Source organism: Agelaius tricolor, unplaced genomic scaffold (genome assembly GCF_023055355.1).
Source record: "Agelaius tricolor isolate 1412-34295 unplaced genomic scaffold, bAgeTri1.0.p SCAF_14, whole genome shotgun sequence".
Taxonomy (NCBI): Eukaryota; Metazoa; Chordata; class Aves; order Passeriformes; family Icteridae; genus Agelaius; species Agelaius tricolor.
In genome coordinates, this window is record NW_027269274.1 from 13500265 (window position 1) to 13526141 (window position 25877).

The 25877-nt window shown below is 40.4% G+C and overlaps 1 protein-coding gene across 4 annotated transcripts in view; it reads right to left on the reverse strand.

Annotated features, from left to right (window-relative positions):
* CACNA2D3 (calcium voltage-gated channel auxiliary subunit alpha2delta 3) overlaps positions 1–25877 on the reverse strand; it is a 385811-nt gene that overhangs the window by 249421 nt on the left and 110513 nt on the right. For all 4 annotated transcript variants that reach the window (XR_011681184.1, XM_071439768.1, XM_071439767.1 and 1 more), the window contains one exon: positions 16989–17048. Coding sequence is in view for 3 of the 4 variants with exons in the window: in XM_071439768.1 (XP_071295869.1) it covers positions 16989–17048 (60 nt within the window). In the remaining variant the exon portion in view is untranslated. The remainder of the gene's footprint in view (positions 1–16988; positions 17049–25877) is intronic.

Below are 25877 nucleotides of genomic sequence, written 5' to 3' on the forward strand. Positions count from 1 at the left end.
TGTGAGACACTACAAACATTCAAATATCACCATTGAAAAGGCCATTTATGTAACTTCATCTGCTTTGCATTTGCCATTCTTATCTCTTTGAAATGGTTTTCTGATAGTAAAAGTAATTTCTCTATTAATCCCTGCACAGAGTAACCACACAAGCATAAGTATATATTAATTGATATTACTGTTTATGACTTGGATGCCAGTGACTGAACATTACAAATGCTGCTATTACTATCAGCAGAACAGCATGCAAGGAGGATTTGAATTGCAATCAGTGTCAGACACAAAGCCATTAAACTAATATTTAACATATATTAAACAGAATCCAAGTGTTGAATGCTAATACATATATATACAGTGATGTAATTTAAAACATTACAAAATGTATGCAGCAGAGAATAGACCAAAAAATCTGTGTGGTGGCAAGTTCATTGCATTTGAGCTCAACTTACCCAAGTGTCTATTTATTTCAGAAGTGACTTTCTTTTAGTTTTCAGAAATTAAAGCAAAATTTTGAGCAAAAATTTCATTTTTAAAACTGAAATACAGAATTATTTCAGATTTTTGGAAAGCGTTTTGATTCTGCCAGACATGGACATTCACCAAGTCCAAACAGCAGTTTTACAGGTTCTTTTGTTCCCCTGAATCTTGATTAAGAACGGTCACTGGCTTAATATGGTCTATGCTATGAGAAAGCTTAAATTTAAATTCCTGGAAACTAAAGGGCTTTGATAATATAGCTGCTGCCTTGCAACACAATAAGTGAGATTTGTTGGCACAGCTTGCCAGAATTGCAAGCTTTAAGCACCATCCTCTTCTCAGTAAAGAAAATTAAAAATCAAGGCAAAGCAAAGTCAGTACCTTATCTGACTACACTGCATGATTCTATCCAGTGTTTTGAAGATACATCACAAATTTTACATCATTATAATGTTCTAGCTATTAAGTTTCCATATTCTATAATTATTGAGAAGACAAGAGCTCCATGGCTTTTTCCAGCACCTGCAAAATGCAACATTCAAATGAGCTTTTCAAAATTGTTTTTCCCACGTAGGCCAGCTCTGTGTGCTGGATCACTCACCAGAGCTTCCCTGTGACCTTTCTGCTGGGACAGGCCAAATGTCCAGGGGCTCCAGCGCAGCTGAGTGGGAACAGAACTGCACCATTTGCTGGTGTGAGCAAAGAGAGGGAGTGTGAGCCACAGATCAGCACTCAGCTGTGCTCACTGCCCTTGCACTGCACACACAGCCATCTCTGCTTTGGAATTTTTCACCCAAACACAAGGGAGGAGTTTTATACCATCAGGGGACAGCCATAAATACTTAGGTGGCACCAATCAGGAAGATAAGCAACACCTTCAGATCATCAGCCACCTTATTCACCATTGAGGGTTTGCAGGGGTGGCAGTGGGAGGGAGGAGCAGTGGAACACTTGTTGGAAAAGGACAAGCAAAAAGAAAATAATGTAATTAGCAAAACATTGCAAAGAACAGCTCTCGTCTGTGATGGCCCATGTAACCCAGAGGAGTGGTGGCAGTGCTGTCCTTTGCCAGAGCTGGGGGAACCAACCATCTGCAGGTTTGTACAGAGCCTGCCCTGGATGTGTGAATGGCCACTTCTCCTAAGTGGTGGAGACATGGTTTTAGTTAATGCAGGACATTTCCACCAGTAAAATGTTACTAAATCGATTGTGTATCAATATACATTCTGGTATCTCAGCAGTTACAGTTCAGCGTGTAGGGTAACAATAATGGAAACCAGAAGTTGCCATTATGTATCATTAAAGTATAATCAATTACAGGAATCTGTTAGTGCTTTCCTTCAGAGACTCAATCACGAGGAAACACAATCTACTTAAATGTGCAGATAACAAACGGAAATGATTTTTAAAACAAGGTGACTGGGTTGAAAACATTTTTAAAGATAAACTTTAACAGATTTCCTGACCTCATTTTATTAATGCAAAGTCAAAATAGACAAAAAATGCTGGCTCTATATTCCAAGAATGGAATATGAAAGTTCCTATTAAATCTGGGCCTGGAGCATGTATTTTCCAGCCAATGTGCAAGACTGCGTTTGCTGTATTCATCATTATATATTTTTGTGTATATACAATGATGTCACTGTTTATGGCACTGGAAAGCCCAAATCAGAAAACACAGATTTTATGCTGTCCTTCTGGAGCTCCCTCACACACGGGCTGAAGGCAGCGCTCCCCAAGTTCACCAGGCAATGTCAGGGCTAACCTGGAGCCTGGAGCAGAGGTGCCTGCGCACGGCTGAGCGCTCCCGGCGAGCAGCAACCATGGCAGGAGTGATGAAACCATCAGGCACATCCTTGGCTCCGAGGAGGATTTGTCACTGCAGAAATGCTTTATCAGTCAAACAGGAGCTGAGCTGCAGGCAGCAAATGAAGCAGCTTTGTATCCCAAACCCCTGGTATCTCCTCCTGTCCCTCTCCTGATTTATCTCGGCACACCAGGGGCTCTCCTGGCTTACACAGGTGAGTCACCCAGCTAAAATAAAACTGCATCCACCCAAACTGGCCTTGACAACAATCCCACCTCTCAGTTTTGTCTTCTCACACACAGAGGGAAAATAGGAAGATGAGGAGAAAATAAGAGGTGTTGTTCTATTTCTCCACAAGCCCAGCAACCCCTGCTCAAGAGGAACACTGGTGCTGCCCAAATGTAGAAAGGTCAAGGACTGGAAATTATTTGGAAGAAATACACAGCTAAGTATTTATCAAGGAATTACTTTTTTTTTTAATTAATTTCATTTATCAATGGGGTTAATTGTGGATACTCTTGGGACTGCTATTTTAAGTTCAGTGCAGAACTTAGATCAAAAATGAAAAAATATTTTAGGATTCAAGTGGTTTTACAGTACATGCTACACATTCTTATTCTCTGAATTTGAATTAATCTTGAAGAGATTTCTCATTCTATAACCCGTAATAGATCCCAATGAACGTAGGTCCCATAAAATCCGCAGAAAATTGCTATTTTAAGAGATGAAACAGAGTAGGGAAGGGGAGAAGATATAGAAATTGAATAATTTCTCATAACACTTCCATTTGTATTTCACCACCTTATTATACCTTTTCATATTATTGACATTTGACATGTAGTTAAAGCCTGGAAATTTAGGTCTTCCAAGGAGAAAAATAATAATTCGAGTTTTAGGGAGCTACCTCAACAGATATTTGCATGTATGCGAATTTCAGTGAAAATGAGGGAAATTTCAAAAGGCAGTGTAGGATTTGCCCCTTTTCTGAGAGGTTTGCACTTTGAACATCTCTACCCCATCACTGATCTGTGGCACCACCACCATTAGACTTAGTGGGACTGTGAGCTTCCCAAGGGCTTGCAGGAAACAAGTGTTCTCCCAGCTGCTAAACGAGTGCATCAGGAGATGTGACACCTGTGATGGGGACAGCCAGGGGGGTCTGAAGCGTTGCTGGGCCCTCTGTGCCAGGTCCTGTGTGTGCCAGGTCTGTGCCAGGTCCTGTGTGTGCCAGGTCTGTGCCAGGTCTGTGCCAGGTCCTGTGTGAGATACGCTCACAGGCACCAGGGCTGTGTGCGCTCCAGCCCAGGGCAGCAGACTGTGCTCAGTGCAAGGCAGTGAGGATGAGTCAGGGCAGCACTTGGCACAGCAGTGCCCAGCCTGTCTCCCCAGCCCTCTCTGCTGCTGCCAAGGGGCAGGATTTGAAGCAGGAGAGGGGGAACTGAGCCAGGCCCCCTGTGAGGAGGGGAGTGACTGAAAAGAGACCATGGAGAGCAGTCCAGCACTGTGCAAGGGCAGCAAGGCCATGGGCTGGGCAGAAAGGCTTGCTCACAGCCTCCAAAACCTCCCACAGCTTTTCATAACCTCAGAGGGCCTCTGTCCAGACCATTTTACCTCATCACCATTTCATACACCCTGTCAAAAAAATAAAAATAATCACAAATCCAACATAAGCTTCCATATGCCATAAAAATTGCACCAAATCTCCTCAGCTTGCTGTCAACCAGCTGGGCCTTTGCCATCCCTATACCCAAAACCTCAATGGTCCATTCCAGCACAGCACATCCCCCCCTGCTCATCTCTTCTTTGCTGCAGAATTCTGGTTTGCACATGATGCTGAGAGCTCTTGAGCTGACTTTGTCAGCAGCAGCTTCACATAGCACAGAATATCCATTAAACCTTTCATTAACATCTCTGATTGGCACCTTTTGGATGCACAGCAATATTTCTCTGAACACATGCTCCTCATTTCAAAAAGCTAACATGATATAAGATTTAAAATAGTTTTGTTGGTGTTTTTTTTACGTCTCAATTGAACAGTCTGAAAGCCTTAGCTAAACAGTTGATGGTTTAAATCTGAAACCTACAATGCACGAAAAGTGACATAAAATAAAATTACTGTTATTTAAATGTTCTTCTTTTTCTTTTTTAATGAATCACAAACAAAACACTTATTTAAACTTGGTGTGCATGATTTTTCAAGGAAGAGACCATCGCTTTTTTCCCAAGCCTTTCCCATAGGCAAGTGCAACTTACAATCGTTTATTTCATGCACTTATAATCATTGAGCTTTGTTGAGCAAAACTCATGGTCTGATCTTAGGCATGGTCTTTTACTAGGAGGTGTTTTGGGGTATTTTTTAAGGAGTACATCTCCCACAAAGCATAACCCACAAAACCAGTGGCAAAGATGTGCACATCATGCATTAGACTTAAGGCCGAATTGCAGAACTTCGAACAAAATTATTAAAGTATAAATACTAAACTGTATATGCATTTAAATGTGCTTATTTAATTCATCCTCTCAGCCATGGCCACACATCCATGTGGAGTACAGCTCAGAAGGCTGCATTTCTAGGTGTGAAGATTTTACACATCATAGATTTGTAGAATCTTGAAATCTTCAGTTTTTATATTAAAAAGACCTGAAAGTCATTAACTGTGGCCCTTGACATCAATCTTTTCTGTGCTGTGCTGTCACCTATTATTCATGGAAAAATAATTGCTTTTGTTTTTCCAATTTTTTTTATAATCTGAGTTTAAAAGTCACCAGTGACTATTTCACAAGGAGAAGCTTCCAACTATGCATTAATTAAACATGCAAGAGTATTTTTATGAGTAAAAAACCCCATAGTCCACTGAGTCCAGGCAAATCCTGTACATTATGAATTGACAAACCACAACTGATGAAATGATGCATGAAAATAGAGACAGAGGCAAAATAACCTACTTGAACCCAGAAAATTTTCAGACAATAACCATTACCAGGTTTAATTAACTTTAACACAAAAGTGGGGGCTCCTTCTGTTTCAAGTTAATGAAGCTCAACACATGGACACTACAATCAGAGACAAAAGCATAAGTCTAAAGCAAGTTATATTTCAAGATTGAAATAATGAGCTTGGTATTTTAATTTCACAGTCAGCAATTACATGAGATCCAGAAACAAAGACACAATCCATGCACTGGAAATGTTAAGGTACAAATGCAGCTGGTTTTCACTCAGTATCTTTCTTCTAAGCCAGAGGCAAGAAAACAATTTTTTCCTACAATAAGCAGTATGTACAATACCCTGGAAATATTTCTACTATGATCATCTAAGATTTACTCACTTTCATACTACACAAGTCAGAAACGTGACCTCATCTAGAGCCCTGAACTGCTTAGTGACTCCTATTGTGCCTTTCTCATATATATTCATTAAATCTCTATCTATAATACTGTTATTTCCATTTAAAATTATTGTTGTGTAGCAAAAAATTCTGCTCTCCCACAAAAATGAATAAGCCTAGATCACTTCCACCCTTTTCAATAATTTGCCTATTCCTAAATACTAGGCTGGAAGAATATATATGACCCTTAACTTAATCTCATCACCAAGCACCTCCAAAGAAAAAAAAAAGCACAAAAAGAGAAAAGATGGTCTGCCATTTATGTCTCCCATTTATAGTTTATTAAACCTAGAGATAATAGGAAAAAGGTGGAAAAAAGCAGAGAATGTCTGGGCTGTAGTATCAGATATCACTGCTTATTACTGGCTATCTGCCTAGTAATCATAAATCCATTGGGTAATATTCTCAAATCTTTTGCTTTTCAGGTAGGTGTGAGCCAAAAAGAAAAAAAGTTTAATTTTCTATGAAGAGCAGAAAACAGCAAGCACAGCACAACTGGGTACCAGGATGCATAAATATTCCTGATTATGAACCCTTGCACATAAAGCAAACAGGAAGAGTTTGAAGTTAACAGTGTGTACATCATGCAAAAGGTATCTCTGTCCCAAAAGATAGATATCACATAGACTATGAATGAACTGCTCCAATAAATTATATTATTCCTCAGAGGGGAGAGGAGAGCAATATTATAAACAGTGACTTCAGAAAAGTGAGAACAATAGGGCATTGAATTTTGTAAGAGTGAATTAAGGATCTTTTTTTTCCTGGAGGAGAGCTCAGTATCATTGACCAATGAGCCTTATAAATAAAAGCATTAACTCCAGCTCTGCCTGCTCCCCTAAGCATCTTGCACTTTCAACATTCTGTACCTGAATTTAGTTCCTGATAGAAGCACAAGTACATACAGAATCAAATAGAGGTTCTAAGTAGATTTTTTAAAAATACACTCTCCAGGGAACTCAGAAAACACATGATCCTGGCAGAACACACACCTCAGACACAAAGCTTTGATGAGAGGTTGAGTGTGCCTTTGTAGAAGACTTCCCAAATCAGAAAACAGCAATCCCTGTCCATCACCTCCTCCCTGTGCTGTCGGATACGCGCTGAATATCCAGGGATGAAGTCAAGCTAAGCCAGAGCAGCGTTTTTCAAAACCAGTCTTGGTAGGATCAAACTCCTCAGAACTGTCACTTGCCTTTGGCATCACTTAAACCAAGCAGAGTCATTTTCTTAAAACATTCTCAGAGACCTTGACAGGCCTGGGAATGTAGGAGTAAGTGTGGCTCCCAGTGTGAACCCTGCTCTTAACAGTGCTGAGGGCAGGGCACAGGCACAGGGCTCAGAGCTCTGCTGACCTTGTCTGCAGCACAAAGCTAAAAGCTAATTAAAAAGCATTTCCAGAAGATGACAAGCTTTTTTTTTTTTTCCTTTTTTTTCTTTTTTCCTGTGAGAGAGGAATGTCCAGTATTTTCAAGGCCACGAATCTGAACGAAAGAAGACAAAAAACTGCCTCCTATGAAGTGAATTTCAATGTCAAATTCCTGTTTGTTATCACCAATATGCCAAACATTAAACACTGGCAACTCTAACTTCGCCTTGTATGTCATTTTTCTGGCTCTTTAGCCGCTCTCTTGGTTAGTTAGAATTGGAAATTGATAGGCCCATAAACATCTACGAGAGACACGTTATTAAACACATCATCTCTGTCTGCTCTGACCACGATAAGCCAAGTTCTCTAAGGTTTACAGCAATCTCAAGGAGTGCATGTTTTTCAATAACATTGTGATCTTTTTTCCTCATCTATGCAGCGTTTCTCCCTCACTCCCAGTGCATACTTGTTTTGCCTGACTTCCCTGCAACCTGGTTTAAAACTTTATTTGAATGTTACCTCTCTTCTGTTCTCTCCAAAGGTTTTTTTTAAAGCAGTTGAAAATAGTTTCTCCATTTTAGCCTCACTTTAGGCAAAGGTAATGGCTCTTAGAGAGACTTGCAAAAAGATTACTGTCAGTACTCTTGAAACACTTAGATATTAACACTTAACAGCTTTGCCTTTACACATTATTTAGGTATTTCTCCTTCTCCAGCCTTCTTCCCTGCACTTCACAGTCTTCTGACACCTAACCTTTTTCTGCACTGTTTCTGCTTTCTTCTGCATCCTCCACATCCTTCCTTTCACAAAATGAAGTTTGCCTTGTTTAATCTGTTTTGCCTACAGGTACATCCCTGCCCAGGGCAGGGCCCGGGGTGGGATCACCTCCTCCCAAAGACCAGGCTGTTGGAAATGCAGGAGAGTCTCCAAGGGCTCCAGCTGGTGCACACTGCTCTGACTGGGTGGGAAGGCAAAAACATTGCCTGAATCTATTCTGCTTTGGACAATCTTAGAAGGAACCCTGGGCATTTTGAGAGTAAATTTTTTTGGAGTCTCAGGTCAAGTTCTTGCAAGTTTACCCTCACTCCCAGTTTGATATGAGAAATTTCACTCTAATTTTAAGGATTAAGTACTGTTATTGATTTTCTGCTAAATGTTCATTTCATGCTGTCTCTCTCCTTTTTCTTTTTCTCCCTATTACCTGCTTGAAAATGAACTTATGTGTTTTCATGTGACTGCTTTCTTCTGGTACACCATTACCCCGTTATCTGAACAATACTTGTTCATTATCTGCTCTATTGGAATAAGTTAAAGAATTGCTTTGCAAAACCAATAAATGAAAGAATTCTGTGTTGCAAACAACAAATTGTTTTATCACTATTCTAAACTTCAGTTTTATTTATAAAATCCATGAGTTTATGTGAATATGCAAGAATCTAAGCTTTTAGTTCTTTTAAACATGTCTCTAATGCATACAGGATGCATACAAAGAGCATTAAAAACCCAACCTGGAGGTACTTAATGACTTGAGAATGGGAGAGAAAAAACTGTACAGGTACTGTCTGTATGCAAATACTTTCTGTTCCATTTTGTTGGTGCTGTTGGATGTGACCTGCTAAGCTTCTTAGTTTTGGAAAACACATTTCTCTATTGCAGAATTGTGCCAGAGAGGAAAAGATCTGTGCTGCTGTTCAAAGCTGTCCTCTGAATCAAGTAGGAGAGACACTCAGACTGGAGCCTCTGAGATCCAAACCAACTGCCCCATCCATCAGGCTTTTCTGAGTGCCTCACTAACCCTCTTGCTGAATTGTTTCACATAATACAAATAATTTAATATTCACTTGAGAAGCAACTGGAACAGGTTGCTCATATCCTGAGAGCCCCACCTATGTGATTATGAGCTGCTCCAAAGCAGAAGTTTCTCTTGCTCAGGAAAACCTTTGGGGTGTCTCAATGTTTAATCAGAGAACTTGAAATTTTGAAAACACTCATGGGATGATAAAGTTATTTCCTTCTCATTGCTGGTAGCAAGCAAACATAACAAAGGACCACATAAATATACAAGGCATAATCTCAGGAAAACAGCATTATCAGCCAGTCATGCAGTTCTTTGGCAACTCCAGGCTTCAGATTTCTGTAATTATTTACAGCAGGTATCAGGAGGCAAAAGCACTGAGTCCATATTTGATGGGTAGAGCTGAATTTATGGAGTGTTCTTCAGTGCACACCTCACACACTTCAGTCAGAGACTGCTGTTCTGGGAGAGGCTGGCAAGAGGAAACCCAGCAATGTCTGGAAACTGCTTTTGGCTTAAGGGTGCCAAGAGGACAAGCCCTGTAGGTGAAGTGAGAAGAACCAGCCTCCAGAAACCTGTGCCAGACTTCTTCAGAAGCAGAGAACATGACTTGCAGTAACAAAGTTATCCCAGAGCTGCCAGCTCCTGTGCTGTCAAGCCCTGTGCAGACAGGACAGCTATTGAACCAGACAGGCAGAGAATTACTGCTCTTTGTGGATGGGCCCCTTGGATACTGCAGAACCACACCAAAATGACAAAATTGCTGAAAAATCACCTCTCCTGCATCTCTGCTTCTGAGACAGGGAGTTAAACTCTGCTCTTCTGTGCTCAAAGTCACCCCTTGTCAACAGATGTTATCAACAAACAAAAATAAAATCACTCTACTTATTTACATTTGATTTGTTTGCAGTGAGAGAACACAGTTCTTAGCAAGATAAATATGTGGAAGGAAGGAAAGTAATAGAAATTATCCACTGATCATTATTGTCTCAAAACATCCAAAATATTCCCTCAGTGCTCAAAAACGCCCAAACTACAAAACTCCAAAGTGCAAAAAAATAATGAAGTCATTTACCATTAGGAGATGAACCAAAATATTGCTAGCCTGGCTCCACAGAACCTTGTTTCTCTTTTACTCTTCCCTTGCCACAGAGTCAGAAAACTTAAAAGCTCTGAAATTAAAATAACCAAAAAGGTGCATGGCCCCTCTTTCTCTGTACTCCCTTTCTGAGGCTTAATCCCTGCCATGCATGCAGAGTGAAGGCTAAGTGGAAGTCTTCCTCTGAAGATTACTTTGTGCATGAATTCTGCTGCATTTTTAAATTTTTTTACATTTTTTTTTTCTCGATACTTTCATAGCGATTTCAGTTTTCCTCTTGGCAACCTCAACAAATAAATAGGAAAGAGGAGACAAGCTAAAATGCTCTCCACTGAAAGGGCTAAAAATCTGAAAATCAATTTGTTGCAGTATTAGAGCAGTTGGGAAGTCCTTAATTTGAGTTCACAGAAATCAATAAGAATAATACAAAACTAAGAACTGCAAAGAGGAACCTTTTATCTCTTTCAGAAAAAAAAAAATCAAGTATTTTATGAAAGAAAAAAATACCAAAGAAAAAACTAACACCAAATAAAAGCTCTAACAGATGCTTTTATGATTTAAATGCAGCTTGCTGGGCCTTATAGTTCATTAGCTCACTAGGCACTCCCATTTCTGTGCACTTTTTCCTTCCTTTTAGCTTTTAAACTGCATTGCAATTCTTAAGAGTTTGAGCCTTTGGTGATGCAGTCAGTTTTTAAGGGCATTCTGAATTCTGTGCTTACTGTCTTTCCTAGATCTGACTTATCTTTTGATCAGTATGGGAAAATTCCAACTGTTCAGAATAAGAACCACACCTTTGCAGGTCCTGGCAGCACTTTGCATCCTAGCTGTATCCAAACTGTGCCTGCAGCTGGATGGACAAAACCAGAGACCCTGAGTGTCAGGGTGAGATGGAGATGAACCCCTTGGGAGCAGGTCCTGGCTGAGCCCCCTGGGGAGAGAGCTCCAGCTTTACAGATGAATAAACCGTAGTGCTCTGCAGCCACTTGTGCAGGAGCTGGGCAGAGGTTTACAGCTCAGATTTGTGTCAGCTCCCAGGCATCTCTCCCTCCTCTTGCCTTATTGGGAGCTCCAGCTGCAGTGTCCACATCCCTCCCAAACAGGGCTGAGAGCACCTGGGCCTGCAAAGTGCTTCAAAGTCCAAAAGGAATTTAGGCTGTTTCCAGGCTTGGAGTTTAAACAGGCTGAATTCTGATGTAGGAAATATGCAGCTTGAATAAATAATACATGAAGAATGTCAAACTTCAGATGTGGCACCACTATTTTAAATGCACTTTTCAAAAAGTCATTTCCATTGCTGGTTACAAGTGCGTGAAGTCCAACAGGCTTCCCTTTCCCATTGTGCATGTCCAGGACCCTTCAAGAGCTGACCTCAGACTAGTGGACATTATTCTAACAGCCAGAAAAATATTAATAGACTGTAAATCTAGTTATCATGTGCCTCATGCAATATTAGTGAGATAAAAATGCACAAACAGACTTGTCTGAGGTACTAACATAAAAGTAATGCATGTGCTGTAACAGGAGTTCCAAAAGATTATGTGGAATAGCTGTTCTCAATTATTTTTTGTCCTTGTATTTTTCAGTACCTATATCAATGTAATTATCATCTATTTGTTTAAATGTTGATTAAATCCCTAAACATTTAATAATCCATCTTTATAAATTTTTGCCTGGCATCATTATATCAAATAAACATTTAGTTCAGATTTTTTTAAAGTAGCATCAATTTAGGTTATGATTTTATTGGCAAAATTAGAAAAAGTCAGGCAGCTCCCCTTAAACAATAAACTATTGAGTAACATTAACAGTTGGAGGATTAGACCCAGAAGTGTAAATCACACGGACTGGACTGATTGTGTTATTGTGTTCCTCAGCCCTCCTTTACTATTTGTGCTTTCTCCTAAACATCTGAAGTCTTTCTTTTTGTATAAAAAAGTGCATTGTTCACATGTGTAAACCACTGGAAACCCCTTAACTCTCCATCTGCTGATTTCACAAGGTTTTTTATGTAGCCAACACACATAGTCTGAGAGTAAGGATGTGATTTTTCAAGGACATGAAATGCAATTTGGAGTCAACAGACAGCAAAATCTGGCAGACAGGTACCTAACTCTGGTATAGTTTTGCAAACCTTTTCCTTAAGGCTCAGCCATATGTTATAGATCTTAGAAAAGCGAATAATGAAAAACAGCCTTACACCAGTATTCCTTTTTTATCCCACTAAATTAACTTTAAGAGTATTCTTAAAAGAAACTAATCCTTTCCTAAAAACTATTTGATTAATCCTCTTCTAGTCTTCAGGCATAAAACTGAAATAAGGTCAACCACCTTAACACATTGGCACTTGAATCTCTGCTATCTTATGCAGGAAGTAAAACTAGAACAATCAGAAACATAAAATCTGGTAAATCCGGTGCATCAACTGTGCACCAGCTTTGACTCCAGCAGAAAGAAATAACCTTGCTTTTTTATCACCACATCACACACATGCAGAGAAAACTCGGCAGGAATGTAAAGCAAATGAACTAATGAACTTAATTAACACACAGAAAATAAAAGAACTACCCTGCAGATGTGTATTTGTAGTGAAATCAGTCAGCAAATGAACAAGTAGTCATGACAAAATTTTATGTGACTTCCTCCTGTCACTGGGGTCAGAAGTACAAAAACTGGGTAGGAACTAAGCTATTACAAACCTTTCTTCCAAAATTAATGGTGTTTTTTGTTTGTTTGTGAGAAACAAAGCACAGGTTATTATTGCTGCTGCATTGAGGAAAGCCCAGCACCAGCCCCACCTCCTGAGATCATGGGAGCCCAAAAGAGCCCAGCCCTGCCAGAGGGATGCTGCCCTGGCTCAGTGCAGGTTTGTGTGCACAGAGCTCAGTTCAGGTGACACAGGTGTCACAGTGAGCCACGGGCTCAGCAGCCACCCCAGCCCTGTGGCTGAAGGTGACACAGGTGTCCCAGTGAGCCAAGGGCTCGGCAGCCACCCCAGCCCTGTGGCTGAAGGTGACACAGGTGTCACAGAGTGAGCCAAGGGCTCAGCAGCCACCCCAGCCCTGTGGCTGAAGGTGACACAGGTGTCACAGTGAGCCAAGGGCTCAGCAGCCACCCCAGCCCCATGGCTGAAGGTGACACAGGTGTCACAGTGAGCCAAGGGCTCAGCAGCCACCCCAGCCCCATGGCTGAAGGTGACACAGGTGTCACAGTGAGCCAAGGGCTCAGCAGCCACCCCAGCCCCGTGGCTGAAGGTGACACAGGTGTCCCAGTGAGCCAAGGGCTCAGCAGCCACCCCAGCCCCGTGGCTGAGTGACACAGGTGTCACAGTGAGCCAAGGGCTCAGCAGCCACCCCTGCCCCGGGGCTGAAGGTGACACAGGTGTCCCAGTGAGCCAAGGGCTCGGCAGCCACCCCAGCCCCTGGCTGAAGGTGACACAGGTGTCACAGTGAACCAAGGGCTCGGCAGCCACCCCAGCCCCGTGGCTGAAGGTGACACAGGTGTCACAGAGTGAGCCACGGGCTCGGCAGCCACCCCAGCCCTGTGGCTGAAGGTGACACAGGTGTCACAGTGAGCCAAGGGCTCAGCAGCCACCCCAGCGCCGTGGCTGCAGGCTCAGGGTGCCGCACCACCCACAGCAGCAGCTGCTGTCACCTTGGTACATCCTCACCTGTAAAAGGCCAGCTTGCAGAGGTTTGGTGAAGTGAGGTTTAGAGGCTCTCTCCTCTCACCAATGTGGTTGTATCAGCTGCACATGCAACAAATTCTTAGGTACATGGCAGCTCCAGGGAAGAGTTTTCCATTTCAGAGCCTCTTCCAGGGGTCTGCACAGCAAACCCCCCCAGTATTTCTGTGAACCATAACAAGGCAGTTCACAGCTTAGGAAACACCCCCAAGCACAGAGGTGGTGAAAGATCAAGAGGCCAAATTTCAGTTACCAATAATTATAAATAATTTGAATTTCTTTTATTTAATAGATCATCTCCTAGCAGAAGATGATACCCTCTTCATTATCTTTCTCCAAATTCTTTTCTCTGGCAAACAGCTAAGCCAAGGAAACTAAAGGATGATTGTAGAACCACTTCAAAACCTGCACCAGCCAATACCCTTGTCCTCTTGCTGGGTATATGGGAATGGCAGTTGATCTCTATGCTGGGGGGGTTTCCATTATGTTAAAGTGACAAAACCAGGGGAATGGCTTCATTTTAAACAAAGGTGAGCACAGAGACATTCCCATATAAAGGAAGCAATTCTTTGCACCTGTGAATATATTGTGACAGGGCAACTTGCTGCAGTAATACAAATGGTAACTTATTTTACATTCCCAAATGCATTAGGCATGACTAAAGAAATTCCATTTATAAACTTGAACATAATATTTAATAACACAGAATGACTTGCACCCATACCCACGAGGTAAGAAAACCCTGGACTGAGACTCAAATATAAGCAGCATTTAGAAGGTCATTTCCTTATAACCTCACATCCCTAATAGAAAAAAAAAGAATCTCCCAAACCCCAAATATTGCAAGGTAAGTCTTTAAGGTCTGCTCTCACTGATTCATAGTTTGGCCATTACTCAAATATGCAATGTATAATGCTGATGAGTTAAACATCACATCACCCATTTTGATTTATTTCTTTCAATTCTCTGGGAATTTTATTTATGTTTATAACTACAAGGTCAGTGGTGCCAATAGCTTCAATCCAGGGATAGATAATTGAGTGCTTAGACCATTACACAGAATTACAGTTTATTGATTAGAATACTTGGAATAATATGGAATAACTAAGGACAAAACTAATAATGTTACTAAGAAAAATGCCCAGAAGGGATCAGGTTTAGTCCAACCAAGTAATACAGTTTCAGCACTGCTGAAGAGAATACCAGCAGTCTAAAAGGTGAACTCTTACAGTTATTATTTTCTTTAAGTTGGTGCTCTTCTACAGTCAATAAAAATATTAATATTATTTTATTTCTCCCTTCTATCATTTTTATGTACTGAAACAATATTATCTATGCTGTTCTCAAGGCACAGAAGATCAAATCCACCACAGTGTTTCTGTGAACCATAACAAGGCAGTTCACATCTTACAAAACACACTCACAAGCACAGAGCTAGTAAAAGATCAGGAGGTCAAATTTCAGTTAACAATAATTATAAATTATTTGATTTTTTTTTTAAGTTGAACATCTCCTAGCAGAAGATGTTAACCTCTTTATTGTCATGCTCCAAAGCAAGAAAACCACTTTCGTTATTTGCTTTCTAAATTTACAGAGTGTCTGAGCACAAAGAGCACAGGCTGGTGCTGTACCACATATCACTAATTCAAAACATTTAATCCTGTCTTCCACACATCAGCCAAAGCAATACAAATGCCAAGAAATTCCTCTTTGATAGCAGAATTGTATACACTGTACATTATATAAGCCTTCTGTCCCCTTCCACTTGAACGTACACTATCAAATCATCCTGGCCATTACTTTCTATTGAGCAGATGGTATTATGAGTTTTTTGATAAAGAACAACAATCTCCCAGGAAGGGTTGCAAAGGGGTCGCTGAGACCGAGATTAACAATTGATTAGCTTTAATGGACCGTGACAGTCATAAACAACAGAGCCCCACACAAAGATTGGATTGTCCCGTTAATGCTGCTGACACAAATGGCTTTTAACTGGCTTCCTGAAAGTGTTAATATCGCCAGAGCCCGCAAATGAAGGACTTTGTCAAAGAGAGAACTGTCCTGCAGTGAAGAAGCATTTACTGCAGCCCTTAAAAGATATTCCATAAAGTGTGTTTCTGATTTATTCAGACAATGGTTCCTATTTCTCCAAGGCTTAAAGTTCAACAAAATGAAACGCAGCACACCTCTGCAAGGCTGGAGTATAATAGAACTCCAAAGCATTTGAATAGAGAACTCAGTGCTCCTCGAATATACAGCAATAATGTGAATGATCATTTTCAGTGGGCTCATTTTATCCTTACTCCAGCCTGGGCTGACAGATCTCAGCATCACAGCCTTCTAAACTCAATTTTTTAATGCTTGGTTCTGATAAGGTGACTCTATTTTTTCTTCCTTTCTGCACAGAAATCAGTAATTTGCATCATATTTTCATTAAAATGATGTGGTTTGTGATTACTGGAAATAACCATGGTAAAATCTGAAAACAAAACTTAAAAGATCAGTTTATTTCTTAGATACGTGTATGGGGAAAATGTCTGTGGAAAAAGTCTGTTTCCTTTAATTCTTTAAGGCCAAAATTTGAATAGACTTGTGGCAAATATTCACAGAAGGTTTTAAAATTAAAACTAGGGAGAGGCAAAGACAAAACTCCACCTAAGATGTCATTCAAGAAACCATGGGCCTAGGAATTCAATTAAAGGTAAGGAGGTATTTACTCGCCTAAGCATTAAGACTTTCTGTCAAACTTGTAATGTCAGGTTAATTACTCGGTTTCTAAAATCAACTGCTTTTTTTTTTTAATTATGTGTCTTATTCAGGAAAGGGCTTTTGTTTTAACCATTTTTAGCTGTGAGCTGCCATGGTGCTGCTCCCTCCCGTGTTATTCCTAAAGGGAGCACACAGCAGTGATGCAACTCTAAGGGCTCCTAGGAAAGAGAAAATCCAGTGCCTGCTCCAGATCCCAGCACAAACCACTGGCACAAACCAAGGTCAAGCTACTCCCATCCCTGTGGGTCCCACCCCATCTCACACTGGGCTCTCTGCAGAGCAGCTCCTCACCAGCACGTGCAGCGACACGACACGGGGCTCATTGCTGGGTTTAAAAACGTCATCCCCACAGATATGCAAGGAATTCAAATGAAATCTCTGAAAGAGTAAAGCCACCTGCTTGGTGTCCCAACACACCAGCACTAAGTACATAACCTGTCAAAATACTGAGCCAGCCTTCATTAATTCTATTTTCTGTAATCAGCATCCTTCTATTACTCACATCCTTGGCTTTCTACAGCAGCTCTTCAAGCAAGCTATTGTATAAACCATTAGTTATACTCTGATGATAAACATTCAAGCAAGTAATTATTTCCTACCTGTAAGTCAGCATCAAATTCATGTTTCAGGTAGGCATCCTCTGCAGCTTCGACAAGACGCTGAAAAAAAAAAAGTGTGTTTTTTAAACAACGGGAAACAACTTTACAACTCAGTATAAAAACAGATTGTTTAAGCTTTTTGTGCAATTCATCTGCTCTCATACTTCACTGAATAGAAATAAATTATTCAGGTTTTTAAAAAGAAATAAAAGAGCAAGTTTTTTAAACCCTCAGTACCCACTAATGGTGGTAAAAAACTCTAAAAACAGCTCACCTATTAATAAATACAGAAATAAAAAAGTCTTTTTTCACCAGGGCTCAGCTTTCTGTATCTCCCAGTCTGAAATTATTTTTGAGAGAACAAAAACAAACTTGATTTCACATGGACTTTATTTTGCACGTAGGAGCCCTTTTCAAATCTTCCATAACAGTAAATAGGAGGAATTCCCCAATAATGCACTTGATTTCAAGAAACTGACAAAAAAGTGAATTTCTAAATTACACATCAACTATAAATGATACGAAAAAGACTAGGTTTGTTTACTGAGCAGACTGAAATACTACCTTAGTGTGGTACATTATCACAAGATTTTTCTGCAATTACAGAAGTAACATTTACTGAATGGCAGTAATTCAGTAGGATTTTTGCCCTCTTAAAAATATCCAGAACTCCTTGTAGTAGTTATTTTTCCTCACCATTGTCATCTGACAGGAAAAAAACATGCTTGCACCAAAACACAGCTACTTGAACCATTTAATTCATAAAGAGGTTTGCTGCAGAGATTCTTTTGACATTATACTCTTTCTAAGGTTTTACTCAGCATTCTTTATACTTCAGAGTATTTTAACCATAGAAAAAACTCCTTCTAGTTTTCATTTAATCTACCTGAACATTCATATATGTACAAGCCAAAATCAAACAAAGAATACTCTCTGTCTTTTATTTTCTTTGCTCTATCAGACACTGGTACACATGGATGTTTTCACATATTTTACATCACAAAGCCAGGTCCAGATTCTCATTAACAATACGCAGAGCGGGCAGCCATGCACACATTTTTTTCTCCCTTTTCATAACAGTTTGCACATTTATCAAGTCTTTGGATATAAATCAAAATGAAATCAGAATTCATATTGATTGCTATACAGTTTGAGCTATAATGGAAACTGAACCAAGAAAAATATTTCTGGTTGCCAATGCAGAACAAATGGTTGAGCAGAACGCTGACAGTTTGAGCAGAGCCCCGGTGGCTGCAGGGAGGGTTTGTGCTCCTCGGGTCTGCGGAGCAGCACAAAGTCCCAGCCTTGCTCTGCTGCTCCATCCCATCTCCCCCTGCTCCATCCCATCTCCCCCTGCTCCATCCCATCTCCCCCTGCTCCATCCCATCTCCCCCTGCTCCATCCCATCCCCAGCTGCTCCATCCCATCCCCAGCTGCTCCATCCCATCTCCCCCTGCTCCATCCCATCCCCAGCTGCTCCATCCCATCTCCCCCTGGCTCCATCCCACCCCAGCTGATCCATCCCATGTCCCCCTGCTCCATCCCACCCCCAGCTGCTCCATCCCCATCCCATCTCCCCCCTGCCCCACCCCATCTCCCGCTGCCCCACCCCATATCCCCTCTGTTCCATCCCATCTCCCCCCTGCCCCATCCTATTCCCAGCTGCTCCATCCCATCTCCCCCTGCTCCATCCCATCTCCCCCCTGCTCCATCCCATCCCCAGCTGCTCCATCCCATCCCCAGCTGCCCCATCCCCGTCCCATCTCCCCCTGCTCCACCCCCATCCCATCTCCCCCCTGCCCCACCCCATCTCCCGCTGCCCCATCCCATATCCCCTCTGTTCCATCCCATCTCCCCCCTGCCCCATCCTATTCCCAGCTGCTCCACCCCATCCTCAGCTGCTCCATCCCATCTCCCACTCACCCACAGCCAGCACCAGCCCCAAAAATCCTGGGGCTTCTGCTGGGCTCCTTCCCTGCACACCCCGTGGGGAGGCTCCCCAGAGTTTTCTTTGGTGCAGAATCACAATCTCAAACATACAGTTAAAAGCTGGAAATACTCCTGATGCCTCAGCTGATACAGAGAAGCAAAGGTCACCTTCCCAGAGCCCTGTGCTGGGAGTAGCTCCCTAACACTTGGCTGGTTCCAGCTTTAAACATCCTGTCCCATGAAAACCCAGCTGGTCACAGCAAACCCATTTGACCCAAACTGGAACTGAACTGGGTCCAGTTCCGTGGTCCATTTCACTGGGCAAATCAAACCAGAACTGGACTGGCAAAATGTCTGAGCTCACCTTCCCACGTAGAGGGGTGAAAGAACCCAAAAATAACAATGCATCCCAGCCTGCTGCAGGAGGGAGAGCTGAGGGAAAACATTTAAAATGGAACCGTGAACTTCTGTGTTGCTGTTCCCACTACTCCTACACTATCTGAATAGTACCAAGAACAGACCTTGCAATGTGAAACATTAATGAACCCTCATTTGAGCCACAAATCTTTGTCTTTAGAATATAAAAGGGAAATAACACAAATTTTCCCCTCTGAGGGGGAAGCCTTATAGCATCTGAAATAAATCCATACACATTTGAACATTCTCAGAAGCCCATCTTTAATCAGCATGCTAGTGACCTGCTGAAAGGATTTTACAAATACAGCCCTCATTTTTCAAACATGAAAAAGGCCTTTTATGTAAAAATAACTACTCTAATTCAATGCATTACCTTTATTTTCCTTTATTATAAAGGCATAGGTGTATTACTACTCTGTGCTCAGCTGATACAAAAGTTCATGACGGATGAGCTTGAGTGTAAAAAAGTGAAAGGATCAAAAAAATTCTTCATACAGAGAAGAATACATGGAAAAGGAAACAATGTTTTTCTTTTTTGTGCTGAAATACTTACTTAATCATCAAAAGAAAAATTATTATAGTATTTCATGAGATACCAGTGATATTAGATATCAGTACCTAGCGGGCTAGAAAAATAATTCATGGCTTCTTATATAGTTTGTATTGATCCCAATGTGTTTCAATTACATTTTTGCCTCAGTGAAATAAATTTAAACTAGGATTTATCCCCACATATAAGAAATAACTAGAGAAGTATAAGATGGGCAATAGTAGAAACATCTGGTAACAAGAGCAGCTCAGAAATGAAAAGTACTGCATTTTATTTTATTGAATTATTCATTAATATTTCAGTTGTTACTTTTTTTTTAATGTACATTTCAGCAACATTCTCTACAAGAAACTCAATGACAAAGAAGTAAAGTGTCTACTGACAGGAATTTTTCCTTGAAGCTGTAGAAGCAAATATGTAAGCACAATTTGTGCTTTGCCCTCACAAAACTAAATTAAAAAATTAAACTTTTGGTACATGAAATGAAAAAAATACGAGCATGTGCTGCACTTTCTATGTGTCAGTCCTTAATCACAGTTTGCTTTAAGTATCTCAACACCATTATGAAGGAAAGCCAATAACAAGTCCAACTCCACAAAATGACATATTAGAGGATATGCACAAATTATATCGGAATGAAGAAATTGAATGCAAATGTTTCATGGGGTTTTGTTGTTTTGTTGTGTTTTGGTGGGGGAAGAATGGGTTGGATTTTTTTTTTAAGAGGTCCCCAAAGGGATAAAGCACAATAGAAGAAATTCCTTAACACTCTGCAGGCAAAAGCATAAAAACCACATGTAATACTGCAACTTTTTATATGGAGGCAAAAGATGTCTTTTAAAATATTTTAATGACTGAGCAGTTATCTACAAATGAGTCTCAACATTAGCATGATTAACAATTTTAGCTTAATAGTTTATAATGACATTCCTAATAGAAATGCCAATATATTTTCATTTGAGTAACCATGCTCTCAAACCCTTGCTGGAGGAAGTAAATGCTTCCCAAGCTGTGGTTACCCTGCAGGGAATTGGGTTATCTGCATGCACTTAGATGGAATGAATTATGAACACAGAGTGAGAACTGCTACACTAACACCATCCAAGGGTGTTCTTAGAAGAATTTAGCCCTAAATGTGGAAGAGTGTCTGTGTGCACATCAACAGGCAGGTCAAGGTCAGCACACAACCTTTAGATAAAGCAATTATAATGTTCTAAGGCACAGCTCAATTGAGGCTCTCCCAGTAAAGGAACTTATCCTTAGAATTTGCCCAACACACATGAACATGAGAAAGATGAAATGCCTGACCCAGAATATCACAATGCCACACGGATAAAAACAGGGCATGAAGCAGGAGATGAACAAATAACAATCACAAAAACACCTCAAAATGGTCACCAAAACATAAGCTCAATGTTTTGTGTATTCAGTGGTACTGATGTTATAAATAACATAGAAAAAGTTGAGAGGTGAAAAATAAATGTTTGTTACCTCACAGTAATTTTTTAAATGAATCACTGAGTTATCTCTCAAGTTACCTAACAAGGTAATTTTCTTGACAAATGATATTATAATCTTAGTGAACTGATATTTCCAGATAAATTCTTTCAAGTTAGGTTGCTATAGATAGAGCAAAGAAAAAGGTGAAACAGAATGCATGAGGCACAAGAAGAATCGAACAAAAAGTAAGGGGGAAAAGGAACAGAAATGAAGAGGAGAGGTGGAAATAAAAGCTGCAAATAACAATTTCAACAAAAAAAATCAGACAAACATCCAGAAGGTAGGGTAGTTATTTTAGCTTCTGAGATCTTTTCTCTTTTCATGTACTTTTTAAGGGTTTCAGATTACTTCTCAATGATCTTCCTGCATTAGAATCCCATTTTAAAGTTAGATTAAATAAATTCATAAGCATAACCAAATTTGAAACAGTTTCTGAACTCCTGAACTGTGGAGGGTTACTAATTTTTATCCATGAAAGCTGGCAGAAGTTATGCCCTCCTTCTCTTTTCAGCTATGAAATCTTAAAAAAAAAATGTATTTCATTCTTTCCTTTCTGTTTTTCTAAGATGAACCAACTGCAACACGTGAAACCAGAAATGCTTCTCAAAATTGTTCTCAAAACTAAACGGCTATAAATCACAAAAAAGCATAGAAAATAGTTCAAAATAAATGTAACTAGTATCTGCTAGGTACTGGTATCATCTACGTCCATAACATAAATAGTTTCTATTCAATAATAACAGTTTAATAACATTTCTTTTAAAAAATGCACTGGCATATCACAGTCATTAAAGAAGTGTAGACAAACCTGTAGGCTGCTCTTATATTCTAGCATCAAATGCATTCAACCAACAGCAAAAAATAGCCCTGAACCCTAACAAACTTTCTCATTATTTCCCATGGCATCAGATCTGTTTGAGGTTTCTAAAAAACATGAATATAACTTCAATGTTGATTTGAGATGTGTTTTAAAAGAAAAAAAAATAAAAATCATTTGTGTAACTTTAACAGGTCTGTCTCTCTTACTCATATATGAAATTCTAAGCAAGATTTCTATCTTAATTAAATATAATGAACTCTGTTAAGAAAAACAGCAGATAACAAGAAAGGAAAACCTATGCCTGTTTTTAAAACCTTATTTCTTTCATATCTTGTAGTAAGGTTTCTGGTACATTACAACCAAAAACCAGCAGCATTCTGTGTGCTGAAGCACCAGTTTTCTGTGTGCAGAAAATACTTACAACTACCAGTAGTTACCCTTCTTCAGGTGAAATATTCAGTGCAATTTTAATAGCCTTACTATTGATTTGCATGTCTAATTTCCAATCAAAATTTACAATAATTGAGCAGTGGATATGCCAAAAATATTTCCTAAAGTGCTGCCAGATAGCTATTTAAACATAGTTCAGCAGTTGAAAGTATTCCTGGGAGAGAAATGAGATTGGGTTTCCATCATCAGAGCAATTTTCCTCCCTGGCTTCCCGTGAGAAACCCACACTGTGCATGTGGGATCAGCAATAGATCATGGACTTTAAGGACATTACCCAGGTATCTTCCTGTGACTTCCCCATTTTGGGGTTCATTTCAGATGTGAAAAAGGGGTTTTCCTCTCCAGCAGATCTGTAAGGCTGCAGGTGCTTTGAAAACTTCTGAAAAGGTGGGGCTGTTTTGAGAGGGAACAAGATTTATTAGCATTAAGTGAGCTTAGGTAATATTCTGGCATGGTGCTAATGCTGCTGCAGGTCCTCCTTAGTTCCCTCAGAGTTCTGGGGTTTGCTCCTTTCACAGCTCAGTTAGCAGACAAGGTAAAGAAGTCAGGGGAGATTTTGATGTTGTTCCTCAGCCTCACTTTTATTTCCCATGCCCAAACCCAGCATCATATCAGACAGCAGTGAATGCCCCAGGGTGCAAACAGGCTTCCCAATCTCAATGTTTTATCACAAAGAGCTTTGCACCTGCCTGCCATAACACACAGAGGAGCAGCAGACTCTGATGCTGCCCTTGGAGGGAAATTTGCTGCTCTCAGGAGCACTCCAGGCTCTCAGCAGGGCAAGGACAGCAGCCTGGCAGTGTGGCTGATTCACTCCTTGAGGTGGGGACACACAAACACACAGGAGGTTTCCTCTTTCCAGAAAGCCTGGCAGTGTATTTTATACCCCAGATTGTTCTCTTCAGCTGTGTGGTATTTTCTAGGGAATTTTAGCAGTAAAATTGCTGTTGCTGTCACTCAGATGCACCGAAAATTATTTAGTGCCTGTTACCTTGCTATTCAAATTCCTAGTGCTTGTGGCTTAAGATAGATATCAATCTTGCAACTAATGCCATACAAAAAATGCCTGCTCTGTGACTACTATCAAATTCCACTGCAACCCAGCCAGACAATGCTCAGCCACACTAAGAGCAGCAAATCACAATCAAAGCAGAAATTATAAATAAAGGATAAAAATAAATTAAAAGCTTAGCATATGCAATTATCGCAAATAACTTCAATTATCCACTTATATTCATTCAAAACTGGCAGATATTCAGGTTGATTGTTGTTAGAGTGCTAGCTGGTTTTCTGAAACAACAAGAGTTCAGCTTGGCACAGTGCTGGACAAAACAGAAATCAAACTGCAAGTGGAATAAAGTACGTGAAATTCACACGTTGCATAACAGTGGCTAAGACAATCCTGGAGTAATTGGATGCATTTCTACTTAACTAGGCTGACACTATATTTAATTATGGCATCTGGAGTTTGCCAGGGCATTGAAGGAAGACTCCATATGAAGAAGATAACACATTTATCTTGTACCAAGTTCTTCTGTGCTCAAAGGCTGCACAAACCCAATATATGAGATATAAAATATGCAGATTATCAAATCTGCTCCTGCCATGTTATTATGTCTAGCACAGAGCAGAATGAGGTGCTAAATAGGGTTTTATTCCATACTTTTAATTCCGTATGTCCCAGACATCAAGGAATCAGTTCAGCTGCAGACACAACTTAGAGCTGTTCCAGGGACATGCAAAATGTGATTTTTTGCCTGGCTGGGGTACAGCAACAGCCAGCTCCTTCAGCCACCTCTCCTGCCAAGAGGGCCAAGAGGAAGATTCTTCAGAATTTTGCACCAACCACACATCCACCCAAGGTTGTGTAATTCTCTGGCAATACCTTTATTCATCCTTTTCACTTCACTTGCAACATGGGAATACAATTTGCAAAGTTTGACTTTCAATGAGTAATTCACAACCAGTGCATTTTTCTCTTCCACATATATTTAAAAATGTAATGAAAATGTTACTTTGTAAAACACCTTCCAAAAGTAAGGCCTGTGTGTGAGTCCATAGACTCACCTGTTTACACACACCTTTCAATATTGTCAACACTAACCTGTGAGTGTCATCATGATCCTTTTTCCCTTCTCCTGTATTGAAACCACTCAATTAAAACATCTGATTTGTTAATCTTTTTCACACATTTAGGGTGCTACAGGTCATACTCTTTACCTGACTGTCACAATTGCTCTATGCTTATGGCAGACTGTCTTTTCTGAATTTGGGGACAGTGAGGACTTTCATGGCTGAGCAAAAACAGCTCCCCCTCAGCTCTGACAGCTCTCAGCACCACTTCTGGATGCTTGGCAGGTCTTGCTTGAGAAAGATTTGAGATAACTGTTTTCATGCTAATTCTTTTTATGCAAAATTCTCCTTTGGTAGACTTTATCTCACCTAACCTCATCTATTTCAAAGTTCATCATCTCTCCACTGAAGTTTCCTAAACATCCTTTATATGTAGCGACAGAAAACTCCAAAGGTGCTGCATGTTCCATTCTAAAAGAGCTCATAAGATACAGAAAGACATTTGGAACATTTTCCTTCACTCTTTTCTTCACTAAATGTTTAACTTTATGTGATTGAAACTAAGGGAGATGAATCCCACACCATATGTGCAACACAAATGAGCTAAAGGGAAATGGAAATATTCCCATGTTCACTCAACAGGGGAAGGACACTTGAAGCAACACTTTGTCCTGCCAGCAGTCCTGGGATGAGTCAAGGTGTTTCTGTTCTGTTCACATTTAGAAGCACCAAGTGGATTCAATTGTCTTTGCTTTGTTCCCTCACTCAGCTTTTCCCTCACCTCTGCACTAAGGCTCAGTCCCCCAAGTTAATTCAAATTCAACTTGCAATTTGTGGTCTGCTTCAACAAAGCCAGTCATGATATACTGTCCTCCTTTCAGTTTCCAACCAGATTACTGTCACACAACAGCAGAAAAAGAACCCTTAAGATTTATTACTCCAAACAAAGGTCAGTTCCAGAGTTTGCAGGGACTGACTCCCATTGTCTAGCCCAGCACTCCATCACAAGGCACAGAGCCTTGTCTTCACTTTCAAACCAAGCAATGCAATGTCCATTGGACTGGCTTTTAATTCTCACAGGGTCAGGATGTCAGTTGCCAATACATTAACTGAAAAGGAAAATTTTAAAGAACTGAAAGGAAAATGAAAC